Source organism: Callorhinus ursinus, unplaced genomic scaffold (assembly GCF_003265705.2).
Source record: "Callorhinus ursinus isolate GAN/ISIS: 27379988/994484 unplaced genomic scaffold, GSC_fseal_2.0 scaffold89, whole genome shotgun sequence".
Classification (NCBI taxonomy): domain Eukaryota; kingdom Metazoa; phylum Chordata; class Mammalia; order Carnivora; family Otariidae; genus Callorhinus; species Callorhinus ursinus.
Window position 1 is genome coordinate 462,927 of NW_027397151.1, and position 15,936 is coordinate 478,862.

The 15,936-nt window shown below is 55.2% G+C and overlaps 3 protein-coding genes and 1 non-coding gene across 10 annotated transcripts in view; all 4 read right to left on the reverse strand.

Annotated features, from left to right (window-relative positions):
• Positions 1 to 716: 716 nt before the first annotated feature.
• LIME1 (Lck interacting transmembrane adaptor 1) lies at positions 717 to 3,476 on the reverse strand. 3 transcript variants are annotated; one of them, XM_073888368.1, is made up of 6 exons: positions 3,354 to 3,476; positions 2,179 to 2,297; positions 1,969 to 2,026; positions 1,811 to 1,898; positions 1,321 to 1,685; positions 717 to 1,223 (listed from the first exon to the last, which is right to left on the reverse strand). In XM_073888368.1, the coding sequence occupies exons 2-6, from the start codon at positions 2,274 to 2,276 to the stop codon at positions 945 to 947; spliced, it is 888 nt and encodes a 295-aa protein (XP_073744469.1). In that variant the 5' UTR covers positions 2,277 to 2,297; positions 3,354 to 3,476; the 3' UTR covers positions 717 to 944. The 3 variants fall into 3 exon arrangements, with proteins under 3 accessions (XP_073744469.1, XP_073744467.1, XP_073744468.1); XM_073888366.1 differs by lacking the exon at positions 3,354 to 3,476 and adding an exon at positions 3,106 to 3,338; XM_073888367.1 differs by lacking the exon at positions 3,354 to 3,476 and having other exon boundaries at positions 2,179 to 2,337.
• A 291-nt stretch (positions 3,477 to 3,767) lies between these two features.
• ZGPAT (zinc finger CCCH-type and G-patch domain containing) lies at positions 3,768 to 15,456 on the reverse strand. The gene is made up of 6 exons (XM_025865023.2): positions 14,897 to 15,456; positions 6,279 to 6,412; positions 5,950 to 6,105; positions 4,920 to 5,039; positions 4,427 to 4,826; positions 3,768 to 4,193 (listed from the first exon to the last, which is right to left on the reverse strand). Exons 1-6 carry the CDS (start codon positions 15,454 to 15,456, stop codon positions 4,055 to 4,057), a joined length of 1,509 nt encoding a protein of 502 aa, XP_025720808.1. The 3' UTR covers positions 3,768 to 4,054.
• LOC112817784 (U6 spliceosomal RNA) lies at positions 9,933 to 10,039 on the reverse strand. The gene has a single exon (XR_003206470.1). It is a non-coding gene; the product is annotated as a U6 spliceosomal RNA (small nuclear RNA).
• RTEL1 (regulator of telomere elongation helicase 1) overlaps positions 15,381 to 15,936 on the reverse strand; it is a 38,734-nt gene continuing 38,178 nt past the window's right edge. For all 5 annotated transcript variants that reach the window (XM_073888354.1, XM_073888359.1, XM_073888357.1 and 2 more), the window contains exons 36-37: positions 15,901 to 15,936; positions 15,381 to 15,519 (exon numbers count right to left, since the gene is read on the reverse strand). In XM_073888354.1, coding sequence (XP_073744455.1) covers positions 15,495 to 15,519; positions 15,901 to 15,936 — 61 coding nt within the window. In that variant the 3' untranslated portion in view covers positions 15,381 to 15,494. The remainder of the gene's footprint in view (positions 15,520 to 15,900) is intronic.

Here is a 15,936-nt window from a genome sequence, read left to right on the forward strand (position 1 = left end):
CGCCGCGCGGCCGGGAGGCTGCCGGCCGGCCACGCCCCCTTCGCGCGGCTCGCGCGCCCCGCCTCGCGGCCCCGCCCCTGGCGCACGCCCATTGGTTCGCGCGCTGTATCAACATTCCGAGGTGGACCGCGGCCGGGGCCAGCCGCGCTCCCATTGGCTTACGGTCTGAGGCCCGGCCCCCGAGCCGGCCACAGCCGCTCGGCCTGGGGAAAGGGCCTCGCTCGCGGCAGCGCGAGTGCCTGTCGGTCCCTCGGCTCTGCGGAGCCCGGGGTGCCCGTGCGCCCCCGCCGCCGGGGAGGGCCGGCTTACTCGCGGGTGTGCCTGCGCGCAGAGCTGCCAGATCCGGGGAAGGGGCCGCGTCTCCTTGGCGGGCTTCCCGGGAGCAGGTTATTCTTTAACGCACGACTGCCCACCTACCCCGTACCTTATGTAACACCGGGGGCTGGGCGGCGGAGCCCTCCCTTAGTGTTCAGGGTCCAAGTCCCACCCTGGGGCGGTCAGCTCGCGGGCCGGCTGCAACACGTGCTAAGACCGACTTGGCCTGGGGACCACCGCCCCTAGAGCTAGCCTCCCTTCCCCACACTGTCTTCTGAAACTGACCAGCCGCGCACAGCTTCAGGCGACAGGGCCCAGACACCCCAGGCAGGAGGGTCCTTTCAAGACAATCCCTGCCAACCTTCCCCGGCCTTCAAGAAAAGTAGTCTGTGAGGCACGGCTGTATCCATCCTCCCTGTGCTGGGGATTTATTAAGACCTTGGGAGGGAGAGGCCAAGAGGCCATGGCAGCCAGGACCCCCAGGGACCTCACAGGCTGGAAGCCTTGGGATCTGGACTTTGTGCGGCCAACTTCGGGGCGGGGATAGGGAATGGGGGCTGGGCACTACTCTGGAAGGAGGAACTCTGTACTTGGTTGTTCAACACAGATGGGGAGTTGGAGACCCCTCCCTAGGTTGAGGCTGGGGAAGCCTGCATAGGTGCACTCATGCTAACAGCTAGAGCAGGAGGGCTCCAGGTGCTGGGGGGAAGGGGCATGTCCTGGATACTCTCATACACATTTTCCAGGAGGCCATCATCCTTCCCCAGGTCCCTGAGTGGGAGGGTCTCGTAGGACTGGTCACTTCCCAGAGGCACAATTACTCCCCTGCCCTTGAGGTCCAACTGGTCTGTGGCAGGTCCTGGGTCCCTCTTTTTAGGCTTCCTGACTCTGGAGTACAGGATGTCCACCTGGGAGAGAGGAAGCCAACCCAAGGAGGGGTCAGCACCATATATCCCTTCAAGGACCTGTACAGCCCTACCCACCCTACCCCATCCACCCGTTTACCTGAACAGCTGGGTTCAGCTCGGCCTTCCCCTGCCCCAGGCTTTGGGGGCCCTGATCTGTTTCCTTGAGCTTCTGGATACAAGCATACTCAGCCACCTCAGGTCTGGCCTCAGGCCCAGGCCTGGTACAGCTGCTGGTTAGCTGTGCCCCTGCCCACACCACAGGGCTGACTGCCAGGCTGGCCCTGGGGATTGCAGCCAGCCCCACATTGGAGTAAGTGGCCTCGGGGCAGATGGAGGGTGAGGTGGCAACAGGCATTGCCTGGTGCAGTTCCCGGTGTGAGAAGGCTGCCATAAGCCTGCTGGTGCCTCTGGACACCTCCAGCCATTGTGGGTGCAGGATATCCATGCTGGCAGGCCGCAGAGCTAGGGGTCAAGACAGAGGTTACTGGGGCAGGGGGGCAGGGAACCGATGGGGGGGAGCGGCGGAGCTGCTCCAGGGTGCAAGCCCCGCCCACCCCCCTGGTCCCACCCCTCCCAGCTGGGCTCACCTCTGCAGCCGCCAGGGCCCTGGTGCAGCTCGTGCAGTCTGGTGTCCGACTTGCTGAGGGTGCAGAAGTGGTGTCGTCTCAGCAGTGACTGGGGGCAAGGAAGGCTGGTGGGTCCTGTGCTGGCCCCGCCCTGGCCCCCGGGACAGCCTGGCACTCACCGCTTCCGCTGGCATCACACCGCCCTGGGGCCTGGCCCGCTGCCTCTGCACCCGCTTCCTGGGGGCAAGAGTCTCATCAGGCCAGGGAGGCAGAGATAGGGGGCTGAGGTGCCAGGCTCTGGTGCAAGGCCCAGTAGGGAGGCTCACGCACAGAGCCAAACCTGCTTGGAGCTGTGCCCCACACCAAACCCAGGTGAGAGATGGACATACCTGTGGCAGGCCGTGCACAGTGTCCAAAGCCAGAGGGACAGGGCAAGGCACCCGAGGACCCAGAGGGCAGGAGGGGCTGAGGGCACCTGTGGCCCCATCCTGCGAAGCCGCAGGTAGGCCTGGGGGCAAGAAGACAGGGTGCTGGGGGCGGAGAGGCTGGGTACCTACCTGGCAGCCCCCCTGCTGCACCTCAAGCTGCTGGGCAGTCTCCTCCCCCTGGGGCGCTCTGACTCAGCACACAGGAAACCCCAGGCTCCACAGCCCCTCCTTCCTACAGAAGCATGGAGTCCAGGCCCTGGCAGCTCCCTTCCCACCTCTGAAGGGGGGCTCCCCGTGACATGGAAGGAGGTGTGCTCTGCTTGGCCCTACGAGTACCTGAGTGGGTGAGGGTGACCCAAACGGTAGCTGAGCATGGCCGGTGAGGAGGGGCAGGGGAGTTGTGAGCAGGCCAAGGGCCTGCTGTGGTCACCGTAGCCTAAACTTGGAACCCAGGGAGGTCCTAAGGTCACACCCTTGGCCCTCTGAGGCACAGGCCACTGTCTCAGGTGATGTCCCCCTAGCCATCCACTGCTAAGCTTTGTCCCCTGAGGGGCTGGAAAGGCAGGGGAGGGGTCAGCAGGCAGGGAGAGGTTGCTTTACCCTGACTGCCCCCACCCCACTTCTCCTTGGCTCTCTCCACCCCTCCCCTCCAACTGTCCCTGCCATCAGATCATGGTCTTCCTCCTGGGATCTTAGCAGAGCTGCTGGGGTAGGGTGTCTCTAGAGACGGGGGCCAGTCTGCCCAGACCCAGGGAGAGTGGGCTTAGCTCGTAAGAGGGTCTGGGATGGCTAACCTGGTCCTCCCAGACCCCAACCCTCAGCTGCTCCCAGGAGGGCACCAAGGGGTCTGGGGACCTGACCAGGGTGGAGGCCAGAGCAGGCACTTACCAAAGACCCGCGTGTGGTGGCCCCTCCTCAGCCCCGTGTGGAGCAGGCCCGGCGGCTTGGGCACCCTGCGAGGTGCCTCTGTACAGCCCTCAGCCGAGCTCCCCACCTCACTTCCTGCCTGTGCATCTCCCCACACAGCCACTCAACGCTCTGCAGCCATCGCTCCTGCTGCAGCCCCCGTGTGGGGTCTAGACATCACTTGGCGGGTGCATGTGGCACGCCAGCACTGCTCCCAGAGCCTAACTCACGTGGTCTGTGCTCTATGAGGTGGGCACGCGCCAGCGAAGAGACAGGCACAGCACGGGAACTGGACAGTCTCGTGGCCGCCAAATCCTGGGGCTGATCCCAGGCTCTCAGACTTCCAAACCCACCCCACCAGGTCCTCCTGCCTCATTCATGGTGCTTCCCAAGGATGCATCTGGCCACGACCTCCTCCCCCTGCTGCAGCATCAAGTCCCACACACTTGTGGGGGTCAGGCAACACGCGGGAGGGGCTGCTGGCAGAGCCCCACCCAAGAGAGCAAGGAGAATGCCAGCCTTTGGGCCCTCCACCTCTGGGCAGAGGGCAGCGGCCTCACTCAGGGCCCCTCCAGCCCGGCCCCATGGCCCTGTGCAGAGACCCCTCTGCCCCCAAAGACCCCACAAGCCAGCTGAGCCTTCACTGAAAGACACAACACGATCACTTTAATGTCTTTGCGAAGGAGACCCCCTAAGACACTGGCAGGTGGGTTCAACGGGCAAGTAAGTGTCCAGACGTGACCCCTGCAGCCCCATCTCCGTTCAGTAGTGTCCACAGGCCCTGGGCCAGGGAGAAGGCTGGCCATGGGGGCTAGTCTGGGAGCAGGGGGCCCCTCTTCAGTAGCATCTAGTTGTCGGGTGACAGCTCGTCTTCCAGAGGGCAGCCAGGAGCCGGGGGCCCTGAGCTCTGTCCGCTGCGCACACGGGAGCTCTAGAACTCAGTCATCTTCTTGTGGGTGTCCGCTTTCCTCTGCTCGCGCTGCAGGCCTGCCTCCTGGGCCTGGAGCTGCCCCAGCTCCCGCTGGGCTCCCATCAGCCTCTCCTGCAGCTGGGCTGCCGTCACACTGTGCCTAGACAGGAGCCTGCCGTTCAGCATGGGCTGCTGGGCCACCGGCACGAAGCCCCCACAGTGCTGTGGCCACTGCCCATCCTCCTCCAAGCATCAGACCCTCCTCAGACAGCCACCACCCTCGGGTCAGAGCAAGCTCCTGTGTGGGAACTGTGGGCTTGATGCCCACAGCAGGGCTGAAGGCACTGCCACCCTGGGGTATGCCCTCTGCCCTGGGTTCGGCCCCACACGTACCGGCCGGTGTTTCGGGCAAGGGCCTTCTGGATGCCCTGGATGTCCCGCTGGGTTTGCTCAATCTTCTTCTCAGTCTGGAAGAGCTGCAGGCTCAGGGCCCGCTTGGCACTCTTGCTGGCATGGTACATTTCCTTGCCACTCCTCCTCCCTGGGGGGGCCCCCCTAGCCTCCAGGGCCCCAGGGGCCCGGTACTGCAGCTTTTCGTTCAGAAAGTCAAACACACTACGAGGGGGAGGACGCCCACCCCCGCTCCCCCGGCTTCTCGGGGGCCTCCGGGTGCCAGGCTTGCTGCCCTTGGTCCTCTCCTGCAGGATCTCTGCGCACTGGTCCAGCGACTTCCCTCGAGGAAGCACCACAGCATGGATGGGCTCCACCCGGCCCTCTGCATGTCGGCCCAAACCTGAGGGCACACAGGACTAGTGCTGCTGCTGCTGGACCTGAGCGGGGCTGTGGTCGCCCCCTCCCCTCCCCAGGGCAGCACACACACACTCACCCTTGCCAAACTCGTAGCCCATCTTGGCCAGGAGTCTGGAGCCAATGCCCCGTGTGTGCACCTCCCAGCCAGCAAAAGCGGAGCTGCAGGTCCCGTGGTCAGCAGCACCAGGTTCCACCACTGTAGGAAACAGGGCAGTGGCTCGGCCCCACTGGACATGGAGCACCCTGGGCTCCAGCCCATGTTAGCCCAAGAGCTCAGCTCTGGCCCAGGGCTGTGATGCCCGGCACCTCCATCGACTGCTCAGACCTGTTGTCGGCACATGACTCTAAGGCCGAGCCCTGGCAGAGTGGGGCAGGGTCTGCTGCAGCCCTCCCCACACCTCAGTGCCACCCCCGCAGGTCACAGGGCAGCCCCTCCCCCCGGAGCCCTCCCCTGACCCACCTTCTCAGGCAGTGAGCTCCCCTCCTCCCCTGGTAGAAAGTCACCGCCGACTTCATGGCTCAGTCCTCCCCGCCGCCCCCGTGGACACGGGAGTTCAGAAACTACCAACTCACAGAACAGATTCCACAGGAATACCTCCCCTGTACATCCTAACTGACCCATCGGGAGGGCCGGACACCTCCAGCTATTCCTGAAACCCTCCTGTCCCTGCCTGTCCGGACCCAGCCTCCCCTCTCTCCACCAGACACCTGGCCCATGGGGAGACCACTGGAAGGGGCTGCTCCTGCCTGCACGCCACGCCCACCGGCCCTGTCTTACACGCCGACTGGTGTGTCGGCCCTGCCTCGGCACACACGCTTCGGTATGCGGGGGTGTGGAGTTGTAACCCTCACATGTGCTCCCTGAAGACAAGGGCCAGGTCTCTGCCTCTGTGGGTCTCAGGAACTTCCCCCCCCCCCCCCCCCCCCCCCCCCTCTCATTTCCCCCACCTCCTCAGGCATGAGCGCCCCCTCTGCTGAGCACAGCCCACCTCCCTGCAGTCACACTGTCCAACTGTCTGTTTCGACGGTCACAGGCCCCACCAGCCGGGAGCCTTGCAGGCCGACTGCTGCACTAGGGCTTCTGGGACCCTGACCTACTGCCGTACCTCTGGCGTAGCTGGGGTCATCTGCGTCGCTGCTGTCGGAGTCCGAGGACCCTGCGGGGTCCGTGCGCAGTGGGGGCAGGATGCCGTCCCCCTCCACCACAGCCTCCTTCAGCAGCAGTGAGTCAAACCTGACTGTGTAGTAGCCGTTATCAACATCTGGAGGCAGGGAACAAAGACAGGCCAGGTCAGTGGCCTCAACAGGTGGTAGGAACCACACTGAGTGTTGGAAGGAAGGTGGGACTGAGGTTGAGGGTGGCCTCGCTCCACTTGGGTATGGAACGGGGCTCTTCAGTAAGAGCTCTGTCTGAGAGGCCTGTGGGCAGCCTCACCGGTTATCCGAGCTGGGTACCAGAGGCCATCCTGCTGCTTGGCCAGACATGCAGAGCCGGCCCGGAGGGAGCTCAGGTCTGGGTCCTGGAAGGGGCGCAGCTCGTCCACAGAGACCACCTGCCCATGGGAGAACCTGCCAAGACAACCACAGGGGACAGGGGCTCAGACACAGTGCACTAGGGGCAAGTGAACCCAGGAGAACCAAGTCCACCTGCCTGGGCACTGCCATGAAGGGAGGGAGAGACGGGAGACAAACGGACACACGCGCGTGTGCACGTGTGTACACACACATACCCCTGCACACAAACACAGGCAGGTATACGCACAGACACACACTCTCGCCTTTGCAGGATGGATCTGGCCATGCTGAGGACAAGATGCTTTGCACGACTCTCCAGCTTTCTGGGCTAGAGTAACGATGTGGTGGGCAGACACCCGTGTGACTAAAGCTCCCCATCGCCTCTCCACCAGACAGGAGGCCCCAACACTAACAGATAATCAAGGCAGGTGTGTTTGTGTGTGTGCGCTCACAGGACTGAGTCCTTCCCAAACCAAGTGGGAGAACGCAGTTGGAACAGTGATGTCCTGACCTTTAGATTTCAGTGAACCAGTGAGATTAAAACCAAAACTGAGAGAGGGAGGAGAGGGGGGAAGAAGGAGGCGAAGAAAGAGGAAGAAATGTGGGCACAAAGGACTCAAGCTTCAACTCTGCCAAATAAAGGCATGAAAGACTAACCACATATCCACTGTACTGTGCCAGCATTTCAAAGAGGAAACTGTTTTAACCCTGCAAGAGCAATCAAGGACTTGTATTCACCCTGCGACGCAGAGACAGTGCAGCCGCGGCAAGTCCTTCCAGGCAGAAATCGGTGGTGGCACAGGGGATGGAAAGGGTGGGGTTCCACCCTCTCACGGGTGGACAAAGATGGCCTCAGACACCTCCCCTGGCAAGATTCTGGGCAGTTCCTTCCGCCTGACTGTCCTCAGGCCCACAGGACGATGCCAATGACTGAGCAGCACCAGCATCTGCAAGACTAGGCCCCAAACGCACTGCAGTGGTGACTCTGCTTGAAGATCCTCGTTCAACCAAGGAGCAACACAATGTGTTCAAAAGGGGAGGCCAACAGCCAGGACTGAGCTCAGCCAAATACCCACTCCCACACTCCCACAGACGCGTGCCTCCACAGACGCGCGTGCCCACTGACACCCATATCCCCCAGACGGGCCTGCCCCCCAGATGCCCCCCCAGACATGCACCCCACAGACACACGTGCCCCTGGACACACATATCCCCCTCACGCCTGCCCCCACGGACACGTGCGCCCACACACATCCGCAGATATGCACCCCACAGACACGCGCATCCCCAGACACACATATCCCCAGACACGCATGCTCACACAAGCCCCCACAGACACACCCCACAGACAAGCGCACCCCAGAAACATGTGCCCCAGACACATGCCCCCCATGCCCCAAGAGACACACACACACACCCCAGACACGCCCATGCACCCTCAGACACATGCACACCCCCCCAAGACACCACCAATTAAAATTTCTCTGCAGGAATCTTCAGTGATAATAGAAGCCTGAAAATTTGGTATACTCCTTAACCTGGGAAAGCACGTCTAAGAAATGATTCTAGAAAAATAATAACGAAAGTACGCAAAGATTCGGCTCAAAGGATGTTAACCAAATACCAAAAGACTTGGAAATAACCTAAGTTTCCAACCATGGGGTGTAGTTAATGGCATATCCATAAAATGAATTTATTTATTTATTTATTTATTTAAAGATTGTATTTGTTAGAGAGAGCGAGCGTGGAGAGAGAGAGTGAGCAAGGGTACAAGCAGGGGGAGCTGCAGGCAGAGGGAGAAGCAGACTCCCCACTGAGCAGGGAGCTCGATGCGGGACTCGATCCCAGGGCACTGGGATCATGACCTGAGCCGAAGGCAGACGCTTAACGACTGAGCCACCCAGGCGCCCCTATAAAATGAATTTAAAACTAAGACAATGAGCAAATTGATCAATGGAATGAAAAGGAGCACCCAGGAAGAGCACCGTGCACACAAAAAACTTCCCATGTGACTGAGAAAATACTACACTCAAGTGAGGAAAGGACACACTACTGGTTTCATAAGGAAAAGATCAGAAACTGGTTTCCTGTGTTAAAAACCCCAACTCAATTACCTACCTCACAACATTCATGGAAATGCATTCCAGAATAAACAAATCTTGAACCTGAAAACAAGTATTTAGAACCATAAAGAAGATTCTGAGTTCCAGCTGTGGCCAAGTATAGAAAAACAAGGCTAAAACTGAGCAAAGTGGCCCAAACTCACAGCTTCAGAACTCTGGAAATGAAACGAAACAGACAACACACTGGTTAGTCATTATTTTTGAAAAGGTGCCCAACTTGGGGACAGAACGGGAGGTGGGAATGTCTGCAGCCTTCACAGTGGGGGAAGCTTCCTGCTTGCCCTTGGGGTGGGGGGGAGTATGGCAGGGGTGAGACCCAGGGCTATGGTGGCTTGTGGGCCCAGCTGGAGTGGGCCCTGCTGTTTACAGGGGGTGTTTAGCAAATACCTAACTGGTACTTCAGGACCAGAAAATTAAACAACCATGTAAGAGCTCCACCCTCCAAACACCCCTGCTTCTCCAGGAAACATTGTGCATGCATCCGGAGCTCCAAGAGATGCCAGGGTCAAGTGAAAGTCAAGAGAGATGGGGGGCTGGCTGAACTTGGAATGTGCCCCCCAGCCCACAAAGACTGATTGACCGATGGGGGAGAAGCCTTGTGGGGGAAGCCTTTTGGGAAAGAGTGTTTGAGAATAACCTCTGCTTAAATCATTGGCTGGCTGCTAAGCCACACAGACACAGAAGTGACTCCTGAAAAGCCAGGCTAAAAAGTAAATATAAATTTAAAGATGTGAGTAGAGATACCAGAAACCGCTATGAGGGGACAGACTTCATAATTTACATCCGGAAAACATACCAAGATAAAACGAAATACTGAGGAAAATGATTCAAAGTCCAGAGTTGCTACAAGATATTATCTGAAATGTAGTTTTCAATAAAATTTAGGAGACAGGCAAACAGTAAAGTGTGACCCATACTTAGGAAAAAAAGCAGTTGATAGAATCTGAGTGGGCCCAAATGTTGAATCTTGCAAAGACCTCAAAGCAGATAGTCTAAGTATGTTCAAAGAACTAAATGAAAACATAGTGACAATGATTTAGGAAATAGTGAATCTTAAAACATACATAGAAAATATATAAAAGGAATAAAGTGGAAATTCCAGAGTTGAAGTCAGTAACTGAAACGAACAACTCACTAGATGGAACATTTCTGGTTTCCAGTCTTGTGTGTAAAAAGCTGGGAAGTTGCCCCTTTGTTCTAACCACAGGTAAAAAGCTGAAAATGAAAAAAATCACTAACTCTTCTTAGATCCATAAGAGAAGAAAGGTCACAGGGCAAACTGCTATGCCAAATTTGGAGAGACCAATAGGCAGATATTGGGAATCACAACTTACCAGCACAGTAAGCCCCCGGCAGGAACCACTGCAGGATCCAGGGCTAGAAGGGCGACCCTGACTGTGACTGAGGGCTGCTTGGTGGCTCGGTATGGACAAGTCTGGGGGCTCTCACACTTTTTCTTTTAAGGTTTTATTTCTTTGAGTGTCATCCTTGCGCAGGGGCCATGATAATCTTCTCTGTAGTGTTCCAATTTTAGAATATGTGCTGCTGAAGCGAGCACAAGGTTTTATTTCTTTGAGAGAGAGACAGAGAGGGAAAGAGAGAGAGCACAAGCAGGGGGAGGAGCAGAGGGAGAAGCAGACTCCCCGCTGAACCCGATCCCATGACCCTGAGATCATGACCTGAGCCGAAGGCAGATGCCTCACCGACTGAGCCACCCAGGCGCCCCAGGGCCCTCACACTTCTGTGAGTTTTAGTCCAGAAGCTCTACCAGGTTCTCAAAGTGAATACTGCAGAGGGAGGGGGAAAGGAACCATCTTGAAATACCTCAGAGCACTCTACTCTGCTCTTCTTAACAAGGCCTGTCCTCAGGGGAAGCTGTTTAACTGGAGCCTAATCTGAGGGGAGTTTTATCAGAACCTAGTTGAACTGGGGGTTAGAGAAACACCCAAATCCAGCCCAGTCCAGCCATCCTGTGCCATCTAAGTGGGGCGTGCGCATGACTGAGAAGTCCACGTGCAGTTCATAATCCGGGGGCAGAGGTTCACTAAAAGCCTGCGATCTCATCGGGGGGCTGCAGAATGCTTCCTGTCTCACATCTTACCACCACGTTACTAAAGGCCCATTTACAGGTACAGTTCCTTTAACCCAAAAACAAAGAAAATCCTGAAAGCAGCAAAAGAGAAGGCCCTCTTCATGCACAAGTGTTCCTCAATAAGGTTAACTGCCTTCTCATCAGAAGCTATGGGGGCCAGAAGGCAGTGGGATGACATATTTAAAGTCCTGAAAGGAAAAAACAAACCCTGTCAACCAAGAATTCTTTATCTGCCAAAACTGTCCTTTGAAAGAGAAATGAAGACATTCCCATATAAACAAAAGCAGAGGGAATTCATTGCTCACATACCTGCCCTACAAGGAATGCTAAAGCGAGTCCTTCAGACTGAAACAAAGGACACCCACCAGACCATAACTCAAGCCCTATGAACACTGATAAAGACAACTATATAGGTAAATATAAAAGCCAGTATTATTATTCCTTTTTGGGGGGAGGGTTTGCAACTCATCTTTTTTCCTCTGTGTGATTTAAAAGACAATTGCATGACACAATACTCATAAATCTGTATTTCTGGCCACACGAGTACAAAGATGTAATTTGTAACAGTAAGAACATGGGGGGGGGTGGACTGTATGGTAGAGTTTCAGCTAAGCTGACGTTATTCAAACTAGATTGTTATATTAATTATAATCCAGAGAATGTCACTGAAGAAAATAACATAAAAATATGTCCAAAAAAATCAAAGGGAATCAAAGTGATAGAGTGAAAAAAACAAACACCAAAGAAAGCAATAATGAAACTGAGAAGCAAATGACATAAGGCCTACAGAAAACAAATAATGGGGCACCTGGCTGGCTCAGTTGTGGAGCGTGTGACTCTTGATCTTATGAGTTCGAGCCCCACATTGGGTGTAGAAATTAGTTAAAAATAAAATCCGGGGCGCCTGGGTGGCTCAGTTGTTAAGCGTCTGGCTTCGGCTCAGGTCATGATCCCGAGGTCCTGGGATCGAGCCCCGCATCGGGCTCCCTGCTCAGCGGGAAGCCTGCTTCTCCCTCTCCCACTCCCCCTGCCCGTGTCCCTGCTCTTGCTGTGTCTCTCTGTGGAATAAATAAGTAAAATCTAAAATAAAAAAATAAAAAAAATAAATCTTAAAAAAAAGGAAAAAGAAAAAACAAATAATAAGATAACTGAGATCAGTCTTTATCAGTAACTACTTTAAATGTAAGCGGAGTACATAAAGACCAATTAAAAGACAACTGGAAGGATGGATAAAAAGAATGACCAAATTCTATGCTATCTATAAGAGACTCATTTTGGAGCCCAAAGACAACAATATGTTAAAAGTTACTATGTACGTCTTTCATACAAATGTTGTAACATGAACTTTCGTTGGGGATACCTGTATAGAAAATCAGAATCTCAACAGACTGAAATTTGTCAAAATGAAATTTGTCAAATATATTGAAATCCATGAGTATATAAGGATATTAGAAATGTTTTTTTAAAGCTAATTTATTACCTTCTCAGAATGAAAGAGAACCAATTCATTATCTTGGAAACGGAAGTAAAGAAAACAGAAAAATCCAGCATTTATCCTGCATTTTTATATGAACTGTTCCTCTGGGTAGCCAAATCACAGATGGGGGAAAGCATCTCTTTATGGCTAGTAAATGAAGATGAACAGACAGAAAGATCTCTACTTTGCAGTTCCCACTGAATCAGTGCATTAGGCTCTGATCACCGACGGCATCCATGGCTGCTACCATCACAACAGAAAAACTAGACACCAAGAATGTCTTGATGAAAGAACAGCACCTAGAGTCTTGCCAAAGAGGGTGAACCTGAATGTGGTCAGCTCCCTCGATCCAGCTGCCAGCTTGCAGAGGAACGTGCTGGACCAGTGGTGTTCAACCATGGGCCAAAGGGCCCAGTCCTTTAGCAAACTGTGAGGCCAGGAGAGGCAGGAAGAAGGGTGTGGACAGCCAGATTCGGACACAGAAGCTTTAGTGAACAAGATTATGCTACAGTGTTCATACCACAGTTACACTTAAGTGACAAGCTGGAACAAACACAAGGAGGAGACCAGAATAAAGGTCTGGAATAGTGGCCGTTTTTGGAGGTGGGAGCAGACTGCATTTGGTTTGAGGTGCATGGAGATGCTTCGGGGGTGGTTGGCAAATTTGCAGTGGGGAGCTCAGTGGTGACTGCTGGGAGGTTACAGTAATCCCTATACTATGTCCTCACTTCCCACATCTGATTTTATCCTACGGCAAGATAAAAAGTTAACATCTACTGTGAGCTTACAACACGTAACGTACTGTTCTAAATTCTTTGCACATATTAATGCATTCCATTCTCCCAAAAACTACGAAAAACAATTCTCGTTTCTGTTTACAGATAAAGAGATTAAAATACAGAAATTAAGTTATAACAAACGTACGAAAAAATGCTACATCTCACGAGGATTCAAGGAAATACAAATTCAATCACGATACCATTTTCCCAGCTTTCAGTAGGCAGGAATCTGCAAGTCGGATAATATTACCACAGGCAATTATAGAAAGAACTAGGGACTAGGGACCATACTTCATAGGGAAATGGAAATTCTACATACACTCTCTACGTGGGAAATTCCCGGCAGGTACATAAGAAGACATGTACTAAGATGTTCACAGTAAATTGTTTGTAAAAAAAAAAAATGAAAACATCAGAAAGGAACAGAATAAATAAAATGTAGCATATTCATGAAGGAAAAAACACAGCAGTTAAAATGAACTAAAGAGCTCTGTAGATAACATGGATGTCTCTCACAAACACATGCAGTGAAAAAAGCAAGCTGCAAAATGAACCACACTGTATGATACCACTTGTTTTGAAAATAACACAAATATGTATTCTTTGTATACACACTGTCTGTGAAGAGCTAACGTTTGCTAGAGGGAAACTGAGTTGTGATCATAGCCTCCCAGGATGGGGAGGGGCTGTGACAGAGTGGGGAGTCGAGGGCATTTCAACATTACCTATTTTGTTTTATTTTTAAAAAGGTAAAGCAGGGGTGCCGGACTGGCTCAGTCAGTTGGGCATCTGAGTCTTGGTTTCAGTTCAGGTCATGGTCTCAGGGTCAGGCTCCGTGCTCAGCAGGGAGTCTGCTTGACACACTCTCTACCTCTCCTTCTGCCCCTCCCCACCCCACACATGCACATTCTCTCTCACAAATAAATAAATCTTTAAAAAACTAAATAAAATAAAAATGCAAAGCAAATGCCAGATAATGGCTCATCAGTCCGGCGGTGGCGAGTGGGTGTTGTAGGCTGCAGCAGTTGGGCCTAAAGCTAACAGAGCACGCAGCATGGGAAGGCACAGCAGTTGGGGGCCATCTCAGAGCTGGCCTGACCCTGGTGCAGGCTCACATGCCGCCCCTCTGAGCCAGACAACCTCAGCCATAGGTGGGCCTACCTCTCGGAGTTGCGGCACAGATGAGTTAATACGTGTCAAACTCCAGGAGCAGTGCCTGGCCCAGAGAAAGCGGCCCAGGGATGTGTCACCCAGGGGCAGGGAGGTACCCCAGAGGGGCTAATGGCAGAAAAGACGAGAGAGGTTACTGCTTTGTTCCTTGACCAAATTGTTCACCAACACGTGGATAGGTCCGCTTTGTGAAAACTCATCCAGTACATTTATGATGTATGCACTTTCTGTACGAACGGGACACTTCAATAAAACAGGAAAAGAAAGAAGTACGGAAAAATGTGTCAAACAACACTCTGGACCCAGCAAGAGTCTGTAAAGAAAGACGATGACCAAAGAACTAGAAACAGTTTCACTAGAATACTGACAAAAAAGGTAAATGAACTACCAGACGTTTCAGTAAATATTCCTTCCAAAGAGGAAATAAAAAGGAGTAAGAGCAAAGTTATGCACTTACAGAAAAAAAAACACATTGTTGCAACAATTGTGGAAATCTCAATTTGAACAAAACGTTACTGTTACATTGGTTAGGGGTGTGTTCTTAAGTATTTATGGACCAAAAAAACCCAGTAATTTCTAGAATTTGCTTTAAAATAGTCCAGGGAAACAAAAGTAAGAGAGGAGTCAAACGGAGCCTGGCAAGGGCTGGTCCACAATAAAGCCGGGTATCGGGGTGTAGGCAGGACGCTGCACTCTCCGGCTCCGTGACAAAGTCTATTTACAAGTTCTACCCTAAAAAATGAAACTAGTGATGGGTGGGGGGGCCATCCTTTGACTCGAGAAAATCCAGGGATCATTCAACCGAGGACAGCGCTGCGAGGATCCACCAGCCAGCCCCACGGCGACCCCGAGCCTGCCGGCGAGTCCTCGCGCCCCCGCACGGCCCCGGGGAGTTACCTGCAGTTCTCCTGGAAGCGGCACTTCCCCTCCAGGAAGAACGGGCAGGGCTTCAAGGACTTGTGCGTGGGGTAGAGGTACAGCACCCGCACGCCCGTGGAGCCATCGTCGGCCTCTTCCGTGCCCACGATCATCGCGTTGTGGTACTCCAACGTGCCCCAGGAGCTGTAGTAGGGCGCGTTCACCTTCCTCCCGCTCCACTCCTCCTCCTCCTGCCCGGGCCCGCTGGGGTCTGGCTTTGCCTCTCGTTCAGGAGCGGCCTCCAGCTCTGCCCCGGCGGCTGCAGGCACCTCCACCCCTTCAGCAACGGCCTTCTGGAGAGCCAGGTACTCAGCCTCGTCCTGGGCCGAGGGCTCTCCATCCAGCGCGGCCAGCAGCTTGCTCTTCCTGACGGACACCAGGCTGGCCTCGGTGAGCTCGATGAGCTCCTTCAGGTCCCCCTGCAGCTGGCGCAGGTCCGCCAGCTCGGAGGGATCCAGGCCGGCACCCAGCGCCAGCTCCACCTGCTGCAGCTGGGCGTCGTAGGTCTGCAGGGCGGCCTGCAGGCTCTCCTCGTCCATCCTGCAAGGACGGAAGGCCGGGGCGGGTCCCCGGGGGCTCAGCGGGAGGCGCGGGAGCCAGAGCTGCGAGGAGGAGAAGCGTCTGAGCCCCGGACTGGCCGCGCCCGCAGCGGCGCTCAGCGGCCCTCACAACCGCCTGCGGGGCCGACGCGGGGCTCCCTCCCGTTTTAGGGACGAGAAAAGGGGCTGGGGAGCTTCTCGGACCCGGCCGCTGGCCCCACAGCCGCGGCTCCCTGCCCTCCGCGCCCGGCGCCCCCCGCCCCGCGGCCCCACCCCCTCCGGCTCCGCTCCGGCCGCGCGGCCTCTCCGCCCCCGGCCCGTCTCCGCTCGACCTGTCACCTCGGGCCCCGGCCCCGTCGCCCCAGGTCGCGCCCCCTCGCCCGGGTCGGGCCCCTCCTCCGAGCGGGCTCCCGGCTGCCGCCATAGAGACCCCGCCGGCCTCACCGGCTAGAGCGGCCGGCGCCCCCGCTTCCGCCCTCG

Bases quoted from the DNA above. Each gene is read 5' to 3' on its own strand.
- LIME1 (XM_073888368.1), bottom strand. From the start codon at position 2,276: ATGGGGCCACAGGTGCCCTCAGCCCCTCCTGCCCTCTGGGTCCTCGGG. The intron at 2,027-2,178 runs GTATGTCCATCT...TCTTGCCCCCAG, and splicing joins CTGTGCACGGCCTGCCACAG to GAAGCGGGTGCAGAGGCAGC. The intron at 1,224-1,320 runs GTAAACGGGTGG...CCTCTCTCCCAG, and splicing joins AGCTGAACCCAGCTGTTCAG to GTGGACATCCTGTACTCCAG.
- ZGPAT (XM_025865023.2), bottom strand. From the start codon at position 15,456: ATGGACGAGGAGAGCCTGCAGGCCGCCCTGCAGACCTACGACGCCCAG. The intron at 6,413-14,896 runs GTAACTCCCCGG...TTGTCTTGGCAG, and splicing joins CGCTTCCAGGAGAACTGCAG to GTTCTCCCATGGGCAGGTGG. The intron at 5,040-5,949 runs GTACGGCAGTAG...TGTTTCCTACAG, and splicing joins TGACCCCAGCTACGCCAGAG to TGGTGGAACCTGGTGCTGCT.